Here is a 19,017-nt window from a genome sequence, read left to right as displayed (position 1 = left end):
CCTCTCGACACAGCGGAGTAGTCAGCCAGTCAGTCTGGTAGTGGCGACCACCCTCCCCCTTGAGTTTGCTGATTTTTGCGATGCTGAGCGATGGTGCAGGAATAAGAAGTAGCATGAAATTAATTTCGATTGATACTTTGTTAAAGGCGGAGGTTTTGCCCTCCGGGTAACCTTTCTTGTTTTTTTTTTATTTTGGGGTTTTGGTTATGTTGTTTTGGGGGGAAGAATTTTCGTCATGGTCATGGTATTTTAAAAGATTTGAGTAGTTCTGTACGACTTCGAATTTTTTTGTCATGGTCATGCAAAATGAGTATGTAAATGTATGAAATTCTGTATCTTGAGAAGCGATTTTCGATCGATTTGGTGTCTTCGGCGAATTTGTAGGCTATGATTAGGACTTTTCGAAAAAAAAAATAATCACGCGGAGAAAAATCCATTTTTTAAATTAAACCCAAAAAACGATTTTTGAAAAATATCGAAAGCCTGGACAGAAAAAATAGTAATCTTTTTTTTAGGCTGATTTTGAATATGTAATCGAAAATTATTTTACAATTTTCTTCATAAAATGAACCATTTGAAAAAATAAATATTAGATTGCTTTTCATTTTGAAATTACTTCTTGAAAAAAAAGCACTCCTGAAAAAAATATGTTTGGAAATTTGAGAAAATTTCCAGCAATTTTCTCTCTGAAACTTCGAAAATTGGGCAATTATTTCCTGAAATGCATCCTCACAAAGAATTCGAATCGATGAAAATGAATTTCTCTAAGTGTCATCTAATAAGCCTACAATTTTCCACTTACGATATCTCGGAACCCGACTTTCAATTTTAAAATTGTGAAATTCTCTGATCTCTTCAATAAGAATAATTAAAAAAATTAAAAATCAAGTTTAACTTTTGAAAAGGTCTCAACATTAATAATTCTCCATATTTCATATTTTAGACCAAATTATAAAGCTTTTGAAATAGAATTGATTGAAAAGATCAGAAAATTTCGCAAAAGCTTAAGAGGCAGTATTTGTAGATTCTGCTCGGTTTGTTCTAGAGGTGGTATCGAGGTGCTCCGATTTGGATGAAACTTTCAGCGTTTGTTTGTCTATGCATGAGATGAACTCATGTCAAATATGAGCCCTCTACGACAAAGGAAAGTGGGGTAAAACGGGCATTGAAGTTTGAGGTCCAAAACACATGAAAAATCTTAAAATTGCTCGCATTTCCGTAAAACTTCATCAATTCCAACTCTCTTAGATGCATTCGAAAGGTCTTTCGAAGCCCTTCAAATTGTGCTGTAGACATCCAGGATTGGTTTGACTTTTTCTCATAGCTTTTGCAAATTACTGTTAAAAATGGATTTGTTTTAAACCTTAATATCTTTTTGCAACAGCCTCCAACATCCATACTCCCATAGGTCAAAAGATAGGTAATTTCATGGACTATAAGCTTACGGTATTAACTTTTTGGCCAATCGCAGTTTTTCTCATAGTTTTACGATTTTTCTAGAACAAACATTTTACAACGTTAGTTTTTGCCCTGTAGGCCAAGAAGACGGCACATTTCGGTCTCAATTTTATCATATTCGGAATCCTCGGTCAATTTCACGTAAGTTAGAAGTATTGGAGTTGTAATTTTGATTTAAAAAATAATTAAATAAAACACTTTTGAAAAAAGAAATAGATCTTATTTACCCTATGATCAATACGTCAAATGCTGTATCAAGTAGGCGAAAACTTGTTTTACCCCTAATCCGACAAAATTCTAAATAATATTTTAATTAGTTCTAAATGGCATTTTTTCCAATCAAATTCAAAATTCCAAAACCTCAATCTAATGTAAAATTTTCTGAGGATTCCAAATATGACAAAATTGAGACCAACAAGTGCCGTTTTCTTGGCCTACGGGCAAAAACTAACGTTGTAAAATGTTTGTTCTAGAAAAATCGTAAAACTATGAGAAAAACTGCGATTGGCCAAAAAGTTAATACCGTTGGCTTATAGTCCATGAAATTCCCTATCTTTAGACCTATGGGAGTATGGGTGTTGGAAGCTGTTGCCAAAAGTTATTAAGGGTTTAAAAAAATCCATTTTTAACAGTAATTTGCAAAAGCTATGAGAAAAAGTCAAACCAATCCTGGATGTCTATAGCACATTTGAAGGGCTTCAAAAGACCTTTCGAATGCATCTAAGAGAGTTGGAATTGATGAAGTTTTACGGAAATGCGAGCAAATTTAAAATTTTTCATGTGTTTTGGACCTCAAACTTCAATGCCCGTTTTACCCCACTTCCCTTTGTCGTAGAGGGCTCATATTTGGCATGAGTTCATCTAATGTATAGATAAACAAACCCTGAAAGTTTCATCCAAATCGGAGCACCTCGATACGACCTGTTTCACATCGGTGAAAAACTCGCTCTTAAAGATATCGTCAGTGGAATATTTCAGGCTGATTAGATGACACTTAATAAAATTAATTTTCATCGATTCGAATTCTGTGTTAGGCTGTATCTCAGAAACTAATCTCTCTATTTTTAAAGTTCCAACAAGAAAATTGTGAATAGTTTCTCTTCTTTAAAAAATCAAGAGTGGGGGGGGGGGGGGGGGCAAAAAATGAGATAACAAGTCATGGTCTCAACATTTGAATGTAAAAAGTGTTTTAATAGTAGTTTATGCAACAAGTTGCAAAAAGAGGATTTTTTCAGCACGAGTCGTACATTTATCCAACGAGGTTCACCGAGTTGGATAAATACGACGAGTGCTGAAAAAATCAAGTTTTGCAACGAGTTCCATACAACATTTTTTTGCAATTTCGAAAAACACCCATTGAGTGAAATTTTTAGTCGAATTGTCATGTATTTTGTCAATAAATCGTTTAAATCAAAAAAATGTTGAAAAGTGTTACTTTTCGAAACAAGTGCTGAAAAGTTCAACTTTTCAGCACTCATTTCAGTGCTGAAAAGTAGAACTTTTCAGCATTTATTTTGAAAAGTGTTGCTATTCGATTCTGTTATTTTTGGTACAAAAAGTAGGCTATTTCGTCGTTCAAGAATGACAGGAAAAGTAAGTAGTTTCACGACGGAATTGCAAAAAATACATTTTACACTAGTTCAGTTGTTTTGCAATCATTCGTTTCAAATTTTATCAAACAGTTTGTAATGTACTTTTCGTTCGCAAATTCCATTTTGCTTTGAAAAATGATATAAAATTATGTAAATGTAAAAAAAATGATTTAAAAAAATAGTGTCTCCTATTTAAGATTATGCACCGTCACGAATTATGACTCAAAAGATGTATTTTTAGTCCCCTAAAACATATAAAAAAAATTCTAAGATACAAAAAATACGTATTTTGGGAATTTAACTTTTAGTGAAAACGTTTAAGTGAAAACCGCTCATATTTTATGACAGGAGTATCGAACAACTAGATTTTGTTTTAGAAAAAAAAACGGGTTTTTGAGGGTACAAAAATTATCATATTTCGAAATATGGGAACTAAATGACCCACAATTATTAAGAATGTTGATCCTATTCAAATTATTTGGTAAAAAAAATAAATTTTCACAAAATATAGTATTTTTACAAATTCTAAAAATTTTATGACTTGAAATATGTGAGTATCAATCGACGCAAAATTTTGTATAGGTTTTCTTTACATTACTATTTCTAGAGTAGTTTACTGAAATTTTCGAAAATGCCGTATATTTTTTAAATAATTTGAATATAAGTATCACCAATTTTGATTAATAGCTTTGAAGAATTTGTAGTTCAGGGTGGCCACTCAAATCTAATTTTAAAATTCCAGACTTTAATAGAATCTAAAAAAATAAGCATTTAATCATACCAACTCAACATTTTTTTATAAATAAATTAACATCATTTAAAATTAAAATTAAATTTAAAAAAATACAAAAGCAATTAATTAAGTAATACTTATGATTCAGAGAAAAAACTTAAACAATCAGCCTCTCAAAAAAAAAAAAAAAAAGCATGAAAATACTTAAAATGTTAGGTGCATTTTTAAAAGGGCATTTTTCCCTCGGTTTAAACTTAACAAAGAATAGGGTTGTGCAAAATGTTTAAAATTACACAACTTAAATTTTATTCCTAAATTAATTTTTAATGAAAGTGCGCTCGAAATATCTCGGAATTCAGGTCACAATAAGTTTCAATAAAGTTTTCTTTTTAACATTGTGGATTTTCACACTCAATTTAAAAAATCAATGTTAGTGTATTTTGTATTTTTTTCAATAACAAAATCCAGTTCAAAATAATGTGTGCTTTAACTCCTTGTTTTTTCAAATAAATTGGAAAAACAAACATTTTTATAACAGACTAAATGAAAATTTCTAGAACAAATTTTATCAATTTTGTCAATTTTACCATTTTATTTTTTTTTCGTACTTTCAAAAAGTTAAGATTACATTTATTTTCAGTTTAAAACGATTAACATTTTGATTTTATTAAAAGTTGAGTTTTCCAATTGATGAAAAACAAGCTTTATTCACATTATTTAAAAAAAATTATATAAAATTTTACGGAATTCTTGCAACATTGAAAATTACAGTTAAAAAAGTTTTCAAGCACAAAAAGCCATTTTTATTGGATTTTTCCAGTTTCAGTTTTAGTTCAATAATATATAACTAATTGAAGTTTCATCTAAAAAAACACTTCTTTGCCGTAAAACACAAAGTAAAAAATCTTGTCAATATTACATAAAGGAGTTTTTCCAGATTTTGTGTCAGGAAAAAATGCAGTATTTCCTCTAAAAATGTGTAAATTTTCTGAATTTTATGACTAACTCTACATTGCAGTAAAATTACATGAAAAAGAAGTAATATTTCAACCTCAAAATTGACAATCATAAAAATTAAAATATTTTTTTACGATGAACTGTTCAAATTTAAATGTTTAATCAAAGAAAGGTATATTTGCAACGCCGTTCATTTTTAATATATTTATTTTTTATAATATTGATAAAATTTGTGTTACAGCAACATGAAAATAGAATCATGTTGAATATGAAATAACTTTATTTTCAATTTTCTGAATATCAATAAAAGGGAGTTCGATGAAAAGTTTAATCTGCAATGATTAATTTCAATTGCAACGAGCACCAATTAAAACCCAGGAAAAACTACTCCCTCGCAACAAACCCCACCCCAAACCCCCTTTCAGTGAAAACTTTTCCCAGCGAAACCAAACAGGTCGCCAATTAAAGGAAAGAAGCAAGAAAAAAACAACATGAGGCAAAATCACCAGCAGCTCATCTCCGATTTCGCAAAGTTTTTCCACCCGTCGCCCGTTTAATTGCCCGATTAAAGTAATCCAAGTAATCCAGCCCGGCCAGTTTTCCATCTGGCTGCTGCGCAAGGTAACGATGGTAACCATTACGGAGGAGGGACGACGACTCCTTCGCAACGCTGATGGTCATCGCCAATCTCGATTAGACATAAAAGCTTGAAAAAAAAAAACACATCACTCCAGGAATCCCAACCAATAACAAACAATTAAAAACTCTCATCAGGAGTGCCGCCGCCGCTCGTCGTCTTCGTGCGCAATCCGGAACCGGATCCGTATCCGAAGGGCAGAAATCTGATCCACCTAGTTGATGATTCCGGTGAAGCGATTTTCCTTCATTGAAAATCTCGGAGTAGCAACAGCAAAAAAAAAAAAAATAAAAGCTGAAGCATTCCAACCATTTCTCGTGAACGCAGCATGCCATGAAACGTCAGGCGGAACGTGTCGTCGTCGGGGTCTTGACGACGACGAGAGCTCCCCTCTCGGGATGTTGTCGATGATGACGACGGTCACAGTCTACTTTGTTGTATTTGGTGGGAGTCCTGAGATGGTGTGGGAGTGGGACGACACAGGATGAGTTGGTAGTTGTGATTGGAGTAGGCGAGCGGAACCCGAGGAAAACAGTTGTTCGATTTTTTCCTTAGAGGGACTTCCCGATCACGGACGTCAAAGTCAAGGTACCCCCAGCTAGTCATCATCAAAGTTGATGTGTTTAGTGAACAAAGTGATGCTCAAAAGTGGGGTTCAACGGTAAGTACGGAGAACTTGAAAAGCTTCCCAATCACGGACTTCAAAGTCAAGGTACCTCCGAAGAGTCTTCAAGGAAGTTGAAGTGTTTAGTGAAAAGTGTTCAGTGAAGTGTTCCTGCAAGGTGATCCAAAAATCGGTAAGTACATTCTGTCAACCTGTCAAACCAACTGTCAAATCTGTCAAACTACCCCAGCACGCCTGCCAACTACATGTTGCTCGCAGCAGAACCAGTCCTACCCGGCAGGACATTTCTGCTCGGGTTCCGCTAGTAACAAGCGTCCTGGTGCACTGGTAGTTGTAACCGGCACGAACGCCACCCACCCTGTAAGTGGGTGTTTGTGGGTGGCCTGCCTGCCTGTCACAAACACTACTTTAAAGCGCTCGCTCTCCCTCTCTCTCTTGGGAAACGCTTCGCGCTGTAAACTTATTTACACACAGTTGCTCCTTGGCGGAGGGACGTGGAATCCACCCCCCTCGTCGTCGAAACCAGACTAGACTGTATGGTGACTGATTTTGCTCAACTCCCTTGGTGGCAGGGAGTTTTCACTTTCTCCAAACATCTCCCACCGCCGCCGGCCGCCACCTACCGGTTACTAGAGATACTTCCTGAGGCCGGCCCGATTCCTAGAGCCTAGAGTGAGCTCATGGAAAAGTTGGTCCTGTTTGCCATTTCCCAAACCTCATGCATGGTGGTGGTGGCGATGGTGATTCTGCGCATTTCTGGACGGGTTTTTTTTATGCTCGGAGTTTCGAGGCTTATTACACAAACCGGCGAAGCGAGCGGATTTTCCAGCTTTTCGTGCGTTCTCGAGCAAAACTAAAATGGTCGAGGACGAGGACGACGTCTGGTGGTGGCCAAGCCTTGGAGAAGGCCGCAGATGCCCTTTCGGCCACATCAATTGGACATGAATTATTCAATGTTTCAAATTGTTGATAGGATTAATGTTTATCTGGCTGGGGCGTGCTGGCGGGGCCGGCGAAATTTTCCCAGAATAGCAGAACTGGTGGGTGGGAGGTTGAGATAGAGGGAGAAGGGTGGAAAAGTTGATTTTTCTTGCCCTGAAGAAGACATCAGCCGGCTGGAAAATAGAGTAATTTTGAGTCATAATTGAGCTGTGAGGCTTTGAGCGTGAACGATTGTTGTAATTTTATGAATTTTTGCTAGAGCAAAAATATATTATAGTTGGCACAAAGTATGTAAAACCAATGGAAGTAAAAGTAACATCAACTGGTTTAAAAAATGTAGTGATATTGATAAAATGTGCAAATTCACAAATTACTTGGATAGGGCACAAATCTTTCAAAGGGTAAATATAACACAGAGCAGGAACTAGAACTTTTATCTTAAGAAGAGCACAAATTAATAGAATTGGGCACATATTCCCCAAAGTACTTAAATTGAACGATGGGCTCAAATTGTTCAAAATTCATAGTTCAAACAGTGGGCACAAATTATTATTCATATTCATCTGGAACAAAAATCGCTTGTATTGGGCAAAAATCATGCAAAGGGCAAATTTGTAATACTTCAGGTAGAATTTGTTTTCGTCACAAATTAATAAAGTTGGGCACAAATTCCCAAATGTATTCAAAATTTACGAAGTATAAATGATTTTCATTTTCATTGAGAGCACAAATTCTTTGGAGTGGGCAAATTTATCATACTTCAGGCACAAGCTTATTTCATCTTCAGAAAAGCACAAATCAAAAATATCACATCACTTCGGAGTGCAGATTGGATTTCGCCATGTAAAAGAGGAGTGCTAATTAATCCAATTGGGCACAAATTCCTAAAAGTATTCAAATTGAACTTTTGACCCAAATTCAACAGAAGTCTTAAATCAATCAGTGGGCACAGATTGTTTTGTTTTATATTTATTAATAGCACAATTGTGCACAAATCATTTCGAATGCACATCTATAAAACAGCTGTTTAATCTTCAGGAGAGCACAAATTAATCGAATTGGGCACAAATTTCCAAAAAATACTCAAATTGAAAATTCTACAAAATACGTAAATTAAAAAGTGGGCACAAATTTTCATATTCTTCTTATGCACAAATAACGTGGATTGGGCACAAATCATCCAGTGGGCAAATTTTTCATGCTTCAGGTTACAAAAATTGGGCACAAATTCCCAAATGAACTCAAAATCATCTATGGGCTCAACAAGTTCAAAATTCATAGTTCAAACACTGGGCACAAATTATTATGCATACTCATTGAGAGCACAAATTATTAGGAGGGAGCACAAATCATTCAGACGCCATGTATAAGAAGAGCACAAATTAATCCAATTGGGCACAACATCCCAAAAGTGCCTAAATTGAGCTGTGGGTTCAAATGCAACACAAATCTTCAATCAAACAGTGGGCACAAATTACTTGGAACGGGCACAAATCTTTCAGAAGGCTCATTCAGCAAAAAAAAAATTAAAAAATTAAGCACAGATTTACCTAAATTTTCAAGTTGAACTATGGGCACTGATTCTACATAATTCACAAATTTAACAGTAGGCAAAATTGGGCAGACATTCTTCAGAGCACTGTAATGAAACTATGGGCACCAATTCTTGAAAAACCATGTTTCATAAAATGGGCACAATTTGTTTTGAGAAACGGTCACAAATTTATTGAATGTAAAAATTGTGATCAAGTTTAATGTGTACAAAAAGTTTTAATAAGGGCACAAATTACGTCAAGAGGGGCTGCCCCTCATTGGTCAAAATGCACAATCTTAAATAAAAATATGTATGAGTCTAAAAAAGAGCACAATTTTTTTTAGGCCTGGGCACAAATTCTTCAGAGAACACATTTTGATTTCTATTTTTCATAAAGTGTAAAAATGTATCAAATTGCACACAAATTCGGCAAATAATTTTCTAAAGGGCACAAATGCAACAAATTAGGCACAAATTTTCAAAAGAACTCAACATTCTAAAAAAGTAATAAATCATCTTGTGAGCACAAACTGTTTTATTTCCATTGCAATCACAAATTGTTAAGCTCTGCTACAAATCATCAGAGAGCACAAATTCTTTTAAAATTTTACGAAGAGCAGAAAATTTATCAGAATTTGAGCAAATTTCACGGAGGATTCAAATGAAACAATAGGCACAAGGTTCAGTGCGTCACAATTTATCTAAACTTGAAATAATCATTGAACAAAACTCATCAATTCTACAATTTCCATTCAGCAAAAATAATGATCGTGCAATGGGCACAAATTCATCACATTGAGCACAAATTCTTAAAAGAACTCAAAATCAAAAAATTGGCCTAAATTCACAAAAAAAAATCATAAATCATGCAGTGGACACAACTTGTTTTATTCATATTTAAGGCTACCAACTGTACGGATTTTTTCCTTACCATACGGATTTTCGAACCTCCTTGCGGATTTTTAACAGGCCGAAATTTTTGTAGGGAATTTTACGCATAATACGGATTTGTACGGAATTTTAACAACTTTTAATCATTAAATTGCTTTTTGATTTGGTCGAAGCTTTTGTTAACTAGAAATTTTTATTTTTCTGTGAGTTTGATTCAAAAAGGGAGAGTTTTCCGGGGTTTCCTCTATTCAAACTTGATTATTTATTTTATTTTATTTTTCTTTCATAAGTTAATAGGACCTTTCAAAAAACACTCTAGAATTGTTCTTTTAGAAATCCCTTACTAAACATATTTATCAATTTCTAAAGGCTTTTTAAAACTTGTGAAAACTTTTGAACATTATTGAATTAACAAATCTAGAGTTTTTAAAGGTCCTATAAACTGTTGTGATTCACATGTTATAGAACCTTTTCAATAAAAAAAACTCTGGTAAAGTACTCGTGAAAACACTAAGAACGATATTATTCGTAAAAGCAAACTTGACATTTCGTAAACTTTTAAACGTTTAACAAAAAAAAAAAAAATGACGAACATAATGATTTGATTCAAATCTCGGTTTATTTTATGAATACTTTTAAACGTGCACTCTGCACTCCGATAGCATTTTGTGAAATTTGTTAGCTGTAAAACGACACAGTTTTATATTTTTAATTCATATCGGCATATCGACAAAGTGTACGGATTTTTGCTCAGCAAGAGTTGGTAGCCTTATTCATATTGAATGTTAAAATTTTTAGGTTTTGGTACAAATTGTAAAGAGGGCACTCCTTTTCACTCATAGAAAGAGCAAAAATTGGCATTTTCTGTTAAATCGTCAATTTGTTCAGCACAAATTAATTAAGTTTGTAAAAAAACTTCAGATTACCCATACTGAGAAATGGGCACAAATTTCATAAATTCTTTTATTCTACAGAGAGCACAGAACAGGAAAATTTGTATTAAAGTTTAATTTTAGTTACAAGTTTAAAAAGGGCACACATTCCTTCAAATGGGGAACACATTTTTGAAAGCTTACTCATTGATCAACATAGATTTTTTTTTTAATTTTATGAGTCTAACAAAGAGCACAAATTCTCTAAGCCAAGGCACAAATTATCTGCGCACTTCATCTGAAAGCTAAGCACAATTTGATTAGTTTGTGCAAATATGTGATCCACTGAAAAGGCAAATCCACTAAGAGCACAAAATTGTAATTTGTCAAATCAAATCCAATAAACAAGCAAATTTATCCGACTCGCTCAAATTCCCCAGAAAATTAGGTTAATCACGGCGATAGCTTCATTCCCCGAATTAGCAAATAAACACAAATAAACAAGTCTCACTTTCCCCGCATGGTTCCCAAAAATTAACAACATCCTTATCATGACCCACGCCCTATAGCAAAAGCTCTCCCTCCAGCCCTTCTCAAAAAGTCATCATGCTGCCACCACCCACCGGTTGCCCAACCCAGCTCTAAAAAGTCCAACTTTTATGCTCACATCGTGTCCTGTGTTCACCTCTCTCTCTCTGTGTAGGTGTGTTTGTGTTGTGTATCGTACACCTTTGCAAAAGGCAATAAATTATGAGTCAGAAAGAACTTCCTCTTCCCGGCTGTGTTTTTTTTCATTCTTCTTTTTCCCTCTTTTTTTCATTCAACGGCACTAAGGCAGAGCATAAACAAAAACATAAAAACCTTACGCTACCAAACCGACTCAGAGAGACCGACGACTCTTATCAGCAAATCATATTCTCGCACACCCAGTCCAAAGTCAGTGTGAGGATAAAAATGGCACAGATGGCACCACTGCCAGTTTAGAAGAAGGCGCTGCTGGCCACACCGACTCGGGCGGGGGAGTTGCCCCTCTTTTTTATGGTCGTCTATTACAATTTTATTACTGGGAAAATGCTGGGTAGCCCCTTGGCGCGACACCGGTTTGTGGCGAGAACGGTTTGTTTGTTTGTTGGATTAAATTTGTTTGAAGTTGGGAGCAAAAGCATTTTTGTTTTGAGAGCTAAACAGGGAAGTGATTTGAAACTGCCTTACCAAAACCTCACACAACCACAAAGAACCTCTAATAACCTCACACAACCTCAAATAACCTTGCGCAACCTCATAAGTAACCTCACACAACCTCAAATTACCTTACACAACCTCAAATTACCTTTCAAACTACCTTACATAACCTCACACAACCCAAATAGAACCTCTAATAACCTCACACAACCTCACAAGTAACCTCACACAACCTCAAATTACCTTTCAAACTACCTTACATAACCTCACACAACCCAAATAGAACCTCTAATAACCTAACACAACCTCAAATAACCTTGCACAACCTCATAAGTAATCTCACACAACCTCAAATAACCTTCCACAGCCTCACAAGTAACCTCAAATTACCTTTCAAACTAGCTTACACAACCTCACACAATCACATAGATCCTCACACAACCTCAAATAACCTTCCAGAACCTCAAACAACCTTACTTTACCTCACACAACCACATATAACCTCACACAACCTCAAAAAACCTTCCACAACCTCATGGGTAACCTCACTCAACCTCAAATTACCTTTCAAATTACCTTACACAACCTCACACAACCGCTTAGAACCTCACACAACCTCAAATAAAATTCCACAACCTCACAAGTAACCTAACACAACCCACATCGGTAGAACTTGAGATTCAAAAAGAGGGATTTATACAGTGCTGCCTCTAGCGGTGGAGAGCTCCAACTTTTATAACAGATTTTATAATAGATTTAACCGAGGGGTTGATCAACAGCGCGATTTTTTCTCCAGCCTGAGCAAATAACTCGAAACACAACTTTAGAACCCCTTGACTGATAGAAACTGGCATAAACTGTTATACACATAAAAGAAAACAACATCGTAGCTGGCCATGCAAAAAAACAATTTTCTAATGTTTACAAATTTCCGTCCATCTTCAGGAACCATTTTCGTTCATATTCCATTGCGTCCTAGAAGAAACGGATTTCCATAAAAAAAATCTGATGAAAAATGTTTAGTGTGAACATCACTTGATCGAGAACCAGAGAAGTTCCATCTGAATGGATTATTTTCCGGTGGTTGGGGATAGTTGGATTTGTTACGAGCATTATTTTTATGAATCTTGTACAAAGAAGACATAAGTTGAACTGAAATAAACATTACGCTTGAAAGGTACGGTAGTTATTTGAAAACAAGTGGTTCAATGAAGCAATTTTTAATGTGCCTCCAAGTGATCACTTCTGTTGTCTTAGTTGATGTCACCAGGCCAAGATTTTTTAACTTTCAATCTGTACTCTTGTTAAGATGGTTGTTTATGGAAGACGCAAAACGCAAAACGCAAAACGCTTAACATTGCGTGTGATGGCCAGTTTAACGGAAACACATTTTCACTCAATTTTTAGTTGATAAAAAGGTGCAAATCGTGATGAACTTGTTTGTTTTGATTCGTTGCCACGAATGTCAGTCTAACTGGTATACATTTTCTTTTATGAGATCGTAGTGTGCTGAGAAATCATCCATGACAAATTTATCGTAGAACACTAATGAACTGATTTCTCGTCACACTTTTTGAGCACAAATTTGTTCAAAGTTCCACGGATGTGCACAACCTCAAATTACCTCACACAACCTAAAATAACATTTCGAACTACCTTACACAACCTCAAATAACCTTCCACAACCTTAAATAACCTTCCACAACCTCACACAACCTCAAATTACCTCACACAACCTCAAATTACCTCACACAACCTCAAATAACCTTACACAACCTCACAAAACCACACAAATAACCTCACACAACCTAAAATTACCTCGCCTATCCTAAAATAACCCCTAAAATAACTTCACACAATGTCACAAAACCTCACACAACCACACAAAACTACACAAATAACCTCACACAACCTCAAATTGCCTCACAAATAACCTCACACAACCTCAACTTCATACAAATTTAAATTTTCTCAATTTTAGTAAACTTTTATCTCACACAAAGCTAAGGGATAGCCTCCCTAAGCTGTAAAGCTGGCCAACGTGCAATATGTGGGCTTGACAAATACCAATATAGACCATTAACGGCGCGTGCCTGGTGGCCCACCTTGGCTAGCAAAAAAAACATCCAAAAAACACGAAGAAAAAGCCAATAAGAGGTGCGAATGTACCCAGCGACCATTACATCGTCCTGCACGCACGCATTAAATGCATCGGTCACCAATACTAGAAGAATGATTTTTGCGTGTGCGTAGCTTCCCTTTTGCTTCTATTGCTTCCCTCACCCCAAAAGCACGCAAGTGCGTGTCGGGCGAATAAAGTTTCTTCCCGCGCCAGGAGTTATTGCGATTTTCCCCCAACACAAAACAAAAAGTAATATTTGAAAAAGTAGCATGAAATAAAATAAACGAAGAAAAGTTGGCATGAAAGACCAAAGTTCTTCCCCCTCCCCTCTCCCTGCTTAAACGGATGATGGTGCGAAGCTCCCCAGAGATTCTGTAGAAAAAAAAAAATTATCGGGGCCACAACAGCCCGAAACTTTCCCCTTACGGTCTAGCCGCGTCATGTGAGTGTGTGTTCGTTCGCGTTGACTGTCATTTTACGACAAGTTTTCCCTTAAGAGCAAACAGGGAGTAGCGGCAGGCTATGACCAAAGAAGGACTCTGTTGATAGGCTGGCTGGTATACATTCAGGCGCAAACCCCCGGAAGAGTGTAGTGCAAACACACACACACACAGTCAATGTCCCGTCAAGCCGGCTTTCGATAAAAGGTTTTTCCTCCCGAAGTATCTCTTGAGAACGAACGTGCGAGTGTGTGAGCGGGCAATGATGGATGTGTTCGATTATAAAGTGCAGTGTAGCGCGAGTATTACAATATGGGGAGTGTGTTGTTAAAAGGTAAGTGCGGTGCCGTCAACTGACATGTGTCAAAAGTTGCGGGAAAGTTTGCCGCGTTCGAGTCCAGAAAGTTTCATTTCTGTGAAAGATTACTTGGAAAAGTTAGCGAAATTGTTTTGGAGTGATTTATTTAAGTTTGAAGAGGGTTTCCCTAACACGGACGGCAACATCGAGGTACCCCTTAACGGAAACATTACTTCTGATATGCTCCAGACAACGGATTCGCAAACGGTAAGTACTAGTGAATAGTGTAGAAAAGTATTCAAAATCGATTCCCAAACACGTTCGTCAACATTGAGGTACCTCGAATGGAGCAATTCTTAAGTTGATTTCCAGGGTTAAGGCTGGTACAAATATTTTTAAAAGTTTTTGTCACCCCCCCCCTTCAAAATTGGCCCGAAAAATCAGGGGGCAAAAAAAATATTTTTACAATAAACTTCAAAATTTCAATGAAAATTCAAGTGCAACCAGCTGAAATTAAATTAAAATACATTCTTCTGCGTTTTAAATCATTTTTAGCATGTTTGGGTTTATTAAAAAATTTAAAGATTTTTTGAAAATTTTCGATGCAAAATCTTTTTTTTCGATACAATTTTTGTTTTTGTCAGATCTTAGATTTTTTGAAAACTAATGATTGCAAAACAACTGAACTAGTGTAAAAAGCATTTTAAAACACTTTTTTCATTTAAATGTGTAGACTATGGCTTGTTATTTAAATTTTTATATTTTTTTATTTTTTTGCCCCCCCCTTGACCTCGGCCAGGGCCGAGGGACAAAAACTTTTTTAAATATTTGCATCGGCCTAAGTACTATTGTAAAGTGGTGAAAATCGAAGCTGTATCTGTTTGGGTAAGTACTTTCTGTCAACCTTCCAATAATCTGTCAATCCATCATCTGAAAAATGCTTCAGAATGATTGATTGAAGTTTGAGGAGGGGTTTCCCTAACACGGACGTCAACATTGAAGTACTCAAAATCCCATTGAAGGTAAGTAAATTCTGTCAAACTGTCAACAATCTGTCAAATGTTAGTCAATCCAAAATCTAAAAATGAATTTGGAATGATTTATTGAAGTTTGAGGAGCGTTTCCCTAACACGGACGCCAACATCGAGGTTACCCTTAAGGAAAATTTACTTCTAATATGCTCCAGATTCAAAACGGTAAGTACTAGCCAAAGAGTGTTCAAAAACGTTTCCCTAACACGGACGTCAACATTGAGGTACTAACAACAAGATCGATATAAGCATCGATTCTCAGGGGTAAGTACTAGTGTAAAGTGGTTAAAACTGAAGCTGTATCTGTTCAAGGTAAGTACGTTCTGTCAACAATCTGTCAACAGTTTATCAATTATTAATCAGGGTGACCACTCAAATCCCATTTCAAATTTCCAACTTTTTCCAGACTTTTGCAGAAAGCTCAAATATTTTTTTTTATAAATAATTAATAGCATTTCTCATCTTAAGAATTATTTAAATAAAACTCCCTATAAGAAAAGTCGATATCAACCACCCAATAAAAAAAGTGTAAATTAATTTTTAAAAATCCAACTTTAGGCAATTTGTATAAACCCAAAAACAAAAAAAAAGCATAAAAATGCTTCAAAAATGGAAATTCATTATCTATGAATCAGAAAAGAAACACAAACAATTAGTCCTCAAAAATAAATCGAAAGTTCAAGAATGCTTACAACTTTCATGTTATTTTTTTTTAAATTGGCAAACGAATAGTTTTTGATACTCCGTTTCAATTGGAAACGGCAAAAAGTTAAAGATAACTTAATTTAAAATTTCATTCCAATTTTATTTCTTCCACAATGTTTGAAGAGACATTTGAAAAAAAAATCCTGTTTTCCCAATTTTTGCAAAATGTTTGAAGAGACAAATTTTTAAACAATTTGCAATAAATCAGACATTTTTGCAACTTCAATATTTTCTTCATGTTTTCAAAACATAAACTTTTTTTCAATTTTGGATGTTATTCGATATTTAAGTTTTCCGGAAACTGATAATCAAGCTTTATCTATAAAAGGTAATTTACCCACACTCACCCATACAACACTCACAAAGTTCAAGGGCAACATTTGGAAAAAAGTATATTTGAAATAACTAATAAATTTTGTTGAACAATTAAAAATATTTACAAAAAAAAAAAAACGTTGCCAAACTCAAGTTAGAATCTGTTTTCAAATATTCAGCCTGAGTGACAAAATGAAATAAAATCATAACTCTAAGCTGAACAATTAGGCTCTTTTTTTATTTTAGTTTTTCATGAACTTTACCGCGTGTTGATAAACACAAATTAAAAGAGATCGTTTGATTCATTAAAAAAATGAAAATCTGTGTCAACTGCATCCAATGTTTATTAAGATTTTTAATGTCAGCTTTTCATACTCAAATATATTGCGCCAAACTTTTTTCAGTAAAATCGCTGTATCTCGCAGATAGTTCATTTTAATTTGAGGTCTACATTGATTATTGTGTAAAATTGTCCGGGGAACACGATGGTGATAAAATAAAACAAATAAAAATATGAGGAATTGGTCAAAACTGAATTTTAATACTTAAAACATTAAAATATAATATTAGAGGGCAAACTTGGGATTTCTGTTACCTATCGCTAGATGAACGTTCCCTCCAAGTTTGGTCCAAATCGGTGAAGGTCGAGTCCAAAAGTGTACTCAGTTGACCTGGAATGACCCATATATTGAAATAGTGAAAAGAACCTTAAATTTAAAGTAAAGCAGAATTGAGTGAATTTAATTTGAAAATTTTACAAAATATTAAAAAATTATTCAAGTTTCAACATTAATTTTCAAACAAGAATGCTTGGAATTCCCGACTTTTTGACAAAAAAAAAGATTTACAGAAGTTTGAGGTGGGTTTCCCTAACACGGACGTCAACTTCGAGGTTCAAGATTACTCATTTCTGAAACGTTCCAGATAACTGATTCGCGACGGTAAGTACTAGTGAAATGTGGGAAAAAGTGATCAAAACGATTCCCGAACACGGACGTCAAAATTGAGGTACCTTAAATTTAAATTTTCAAAAGTTGACAGGCAGGGGTAAGTACTAGTGAAACGTAGTGAAAAATGAAGCTGCATTTGATTCAGGTAAGTACTTGTGAAAAATGTAAAAAAAATTTTAAAAACGGTTCCCAAACACGGACGTCAACATTGAGGTACCTCAAATGGACCAATTCTTAAGTTGACTCTCAGGGTAAGTACATTCTGTCAACAATCTGTCAAAAGTATGTCAATTCAAATCTGAATATGGTTTTGGAATGATTTATTGATGATTTAAGAAAGCTTCCCTAACACGGACGTCAACATCAAGATACCCCCAACAGAATTATTTTTCCTGAAACATTTCAGATTATAGGTTTGCAATGGTAAGTACAAAAGAATAGTGTAAAACAGTGTTTAAAATGTTTCCCGAACACGGACGTCAACATTGAGGTATCTCTAGTGAACCAATTGTTAAGTTGACTAGTGTAAAGTGGTAAATGAGAAGCTGCGTTTGTTCCTGGTAAGTACAATCTGTCAAACTGTCAACATGTTTCTTGTGAGAGGTTAATATTTGCCTGCACAAATCTTATCCTCGAAGGAAGTCCTGCTATATGTGAAGAGAAGTCCCTACTGAGGCATTCTGTCAAAAGTCCGTCAATCTGTCACTGAATAAAGCAGCTCAAACTTACCATGCCCGTCGTCCGGTCCACCGCCAGGTGGTTCAGGGTTGAATTAAAAACTATTTGACTAACTAGTCGACTGCTAAGGTTCTCTGTGCCATTTGCAGCTCCCCCGCTCCCACTCGTCCCCGCTGTTCCCCCTCCTTTCAGCGAGGGAAAGCTGCTGCTCGCCAGTGGCTGCGCGCACAGAATCTTGATGAGGATGATAAGGATGATACCGCACCACTGGATTCGCTCCATTGCTATGAGTTCTGAAAAAGGTGGAAAAGAGAATTTGGGTTAGAATCGAACTTTTCTGCGTGTAACTTTGACGACGACGACTCGTGGGGGGTGGCACATTCCGGAACGACGGTTGTAATAGTAGGTTTCGCAACCGGCTGTGACGTTTGACGTAGTTACGGTTCTTGGATGGCTTCCCGGTTACAACCTCGTGGAAGGGGTAATAAGCCGACTCAGGACTCATTCATACGCTCAACGCACACGGTTTCCCACACACGCACGCACAGTATTTCCATAGATCAAACGCGAAGCAGACTTGGCGTAGTCATCCATCAGAGAGGGGAGTTGATGTATCGAGTTCACACGTTCGGCCGAGGAGGTTTCGAGCAGCCGCGCTCCACGGCGGAGGCAGTCAATTATGAGTAATAATTCCCGAACAAAAGAAAATCGACTCGCTTTGTGGGCCTCACCGAATCGGCGAATCAGTCATGGACCAGAGTAAGACCTGAAGGAACGTTGGGGAGACGGTAACCTGAAAAGCTCCTTAAAATGCAATAATACAACGTAGTTGGCGTTGGCTGGTCGTGTGCCACATAAGCCGCAGACGCGCGAGACATATCGTAGTGTGCCATGAGTCTGCACGACACACTCGCTAGTTTGTTGTACACACGAAATCGTAGGAGGCCACGCCGTGGATGATACCTTTTCTGCGCTCTTCGCTGTAGCGCACAACACAACATATCTGGGTTGCCGGGACGGACGGATGGAGAAGGTCGTCTTTGACGACGACGATG

At 36.1% G+C, this 19,017-nt stretch overlaps 1 protein-coding gene across 4 annotated transcripts in view; it reads right to left on the bottom strand.

The window, feature by feature from the left end:
* Positions 1-19,017, bottom strand: part of LOC120413310 (plexin-A2) — an 83,902-nt gene that overhangs the window by 29,236 nt on the left and 35,649 nt on the right. For all 4 annotated transcript variants that reach the window (XM_039574073.2, XM_039574072.1, XM_039574075.1 and 1 more), the window contains one exon: positions 18,014-18,255. In XM_039574073.2, coding sequence (XP_039430007.1) covers positions 18,014-18,244 — 231 coding nt within the window. In that variant the 5' untranslated portion in view covers positions 18,245-18,255. The remainder of the gene's footprint in view (positions 1-18,013; positions 18,256-19,017) is intronic.

This window comes from Culex pipiens, chromosome 1 (assembly GCF_016801865.2).
Source record: "Culex pipiens pallens isolate TS chromosome 1, TS_CPP_V2, whole genome shotgun sequence".
In the NCBI taxonomy this organism is placed as follows: domain Eukaryota; kingdom Metazoa; phylum Arthropoda; class Insecta; order Diptera; family Culicidae; genus Culex; species Culex pipiens.
The sequence above is the reverse complement of the archived record's forward strand: the minus strand, read 5'-3'. Positions and strand labels throughout refer to the sequence as shown.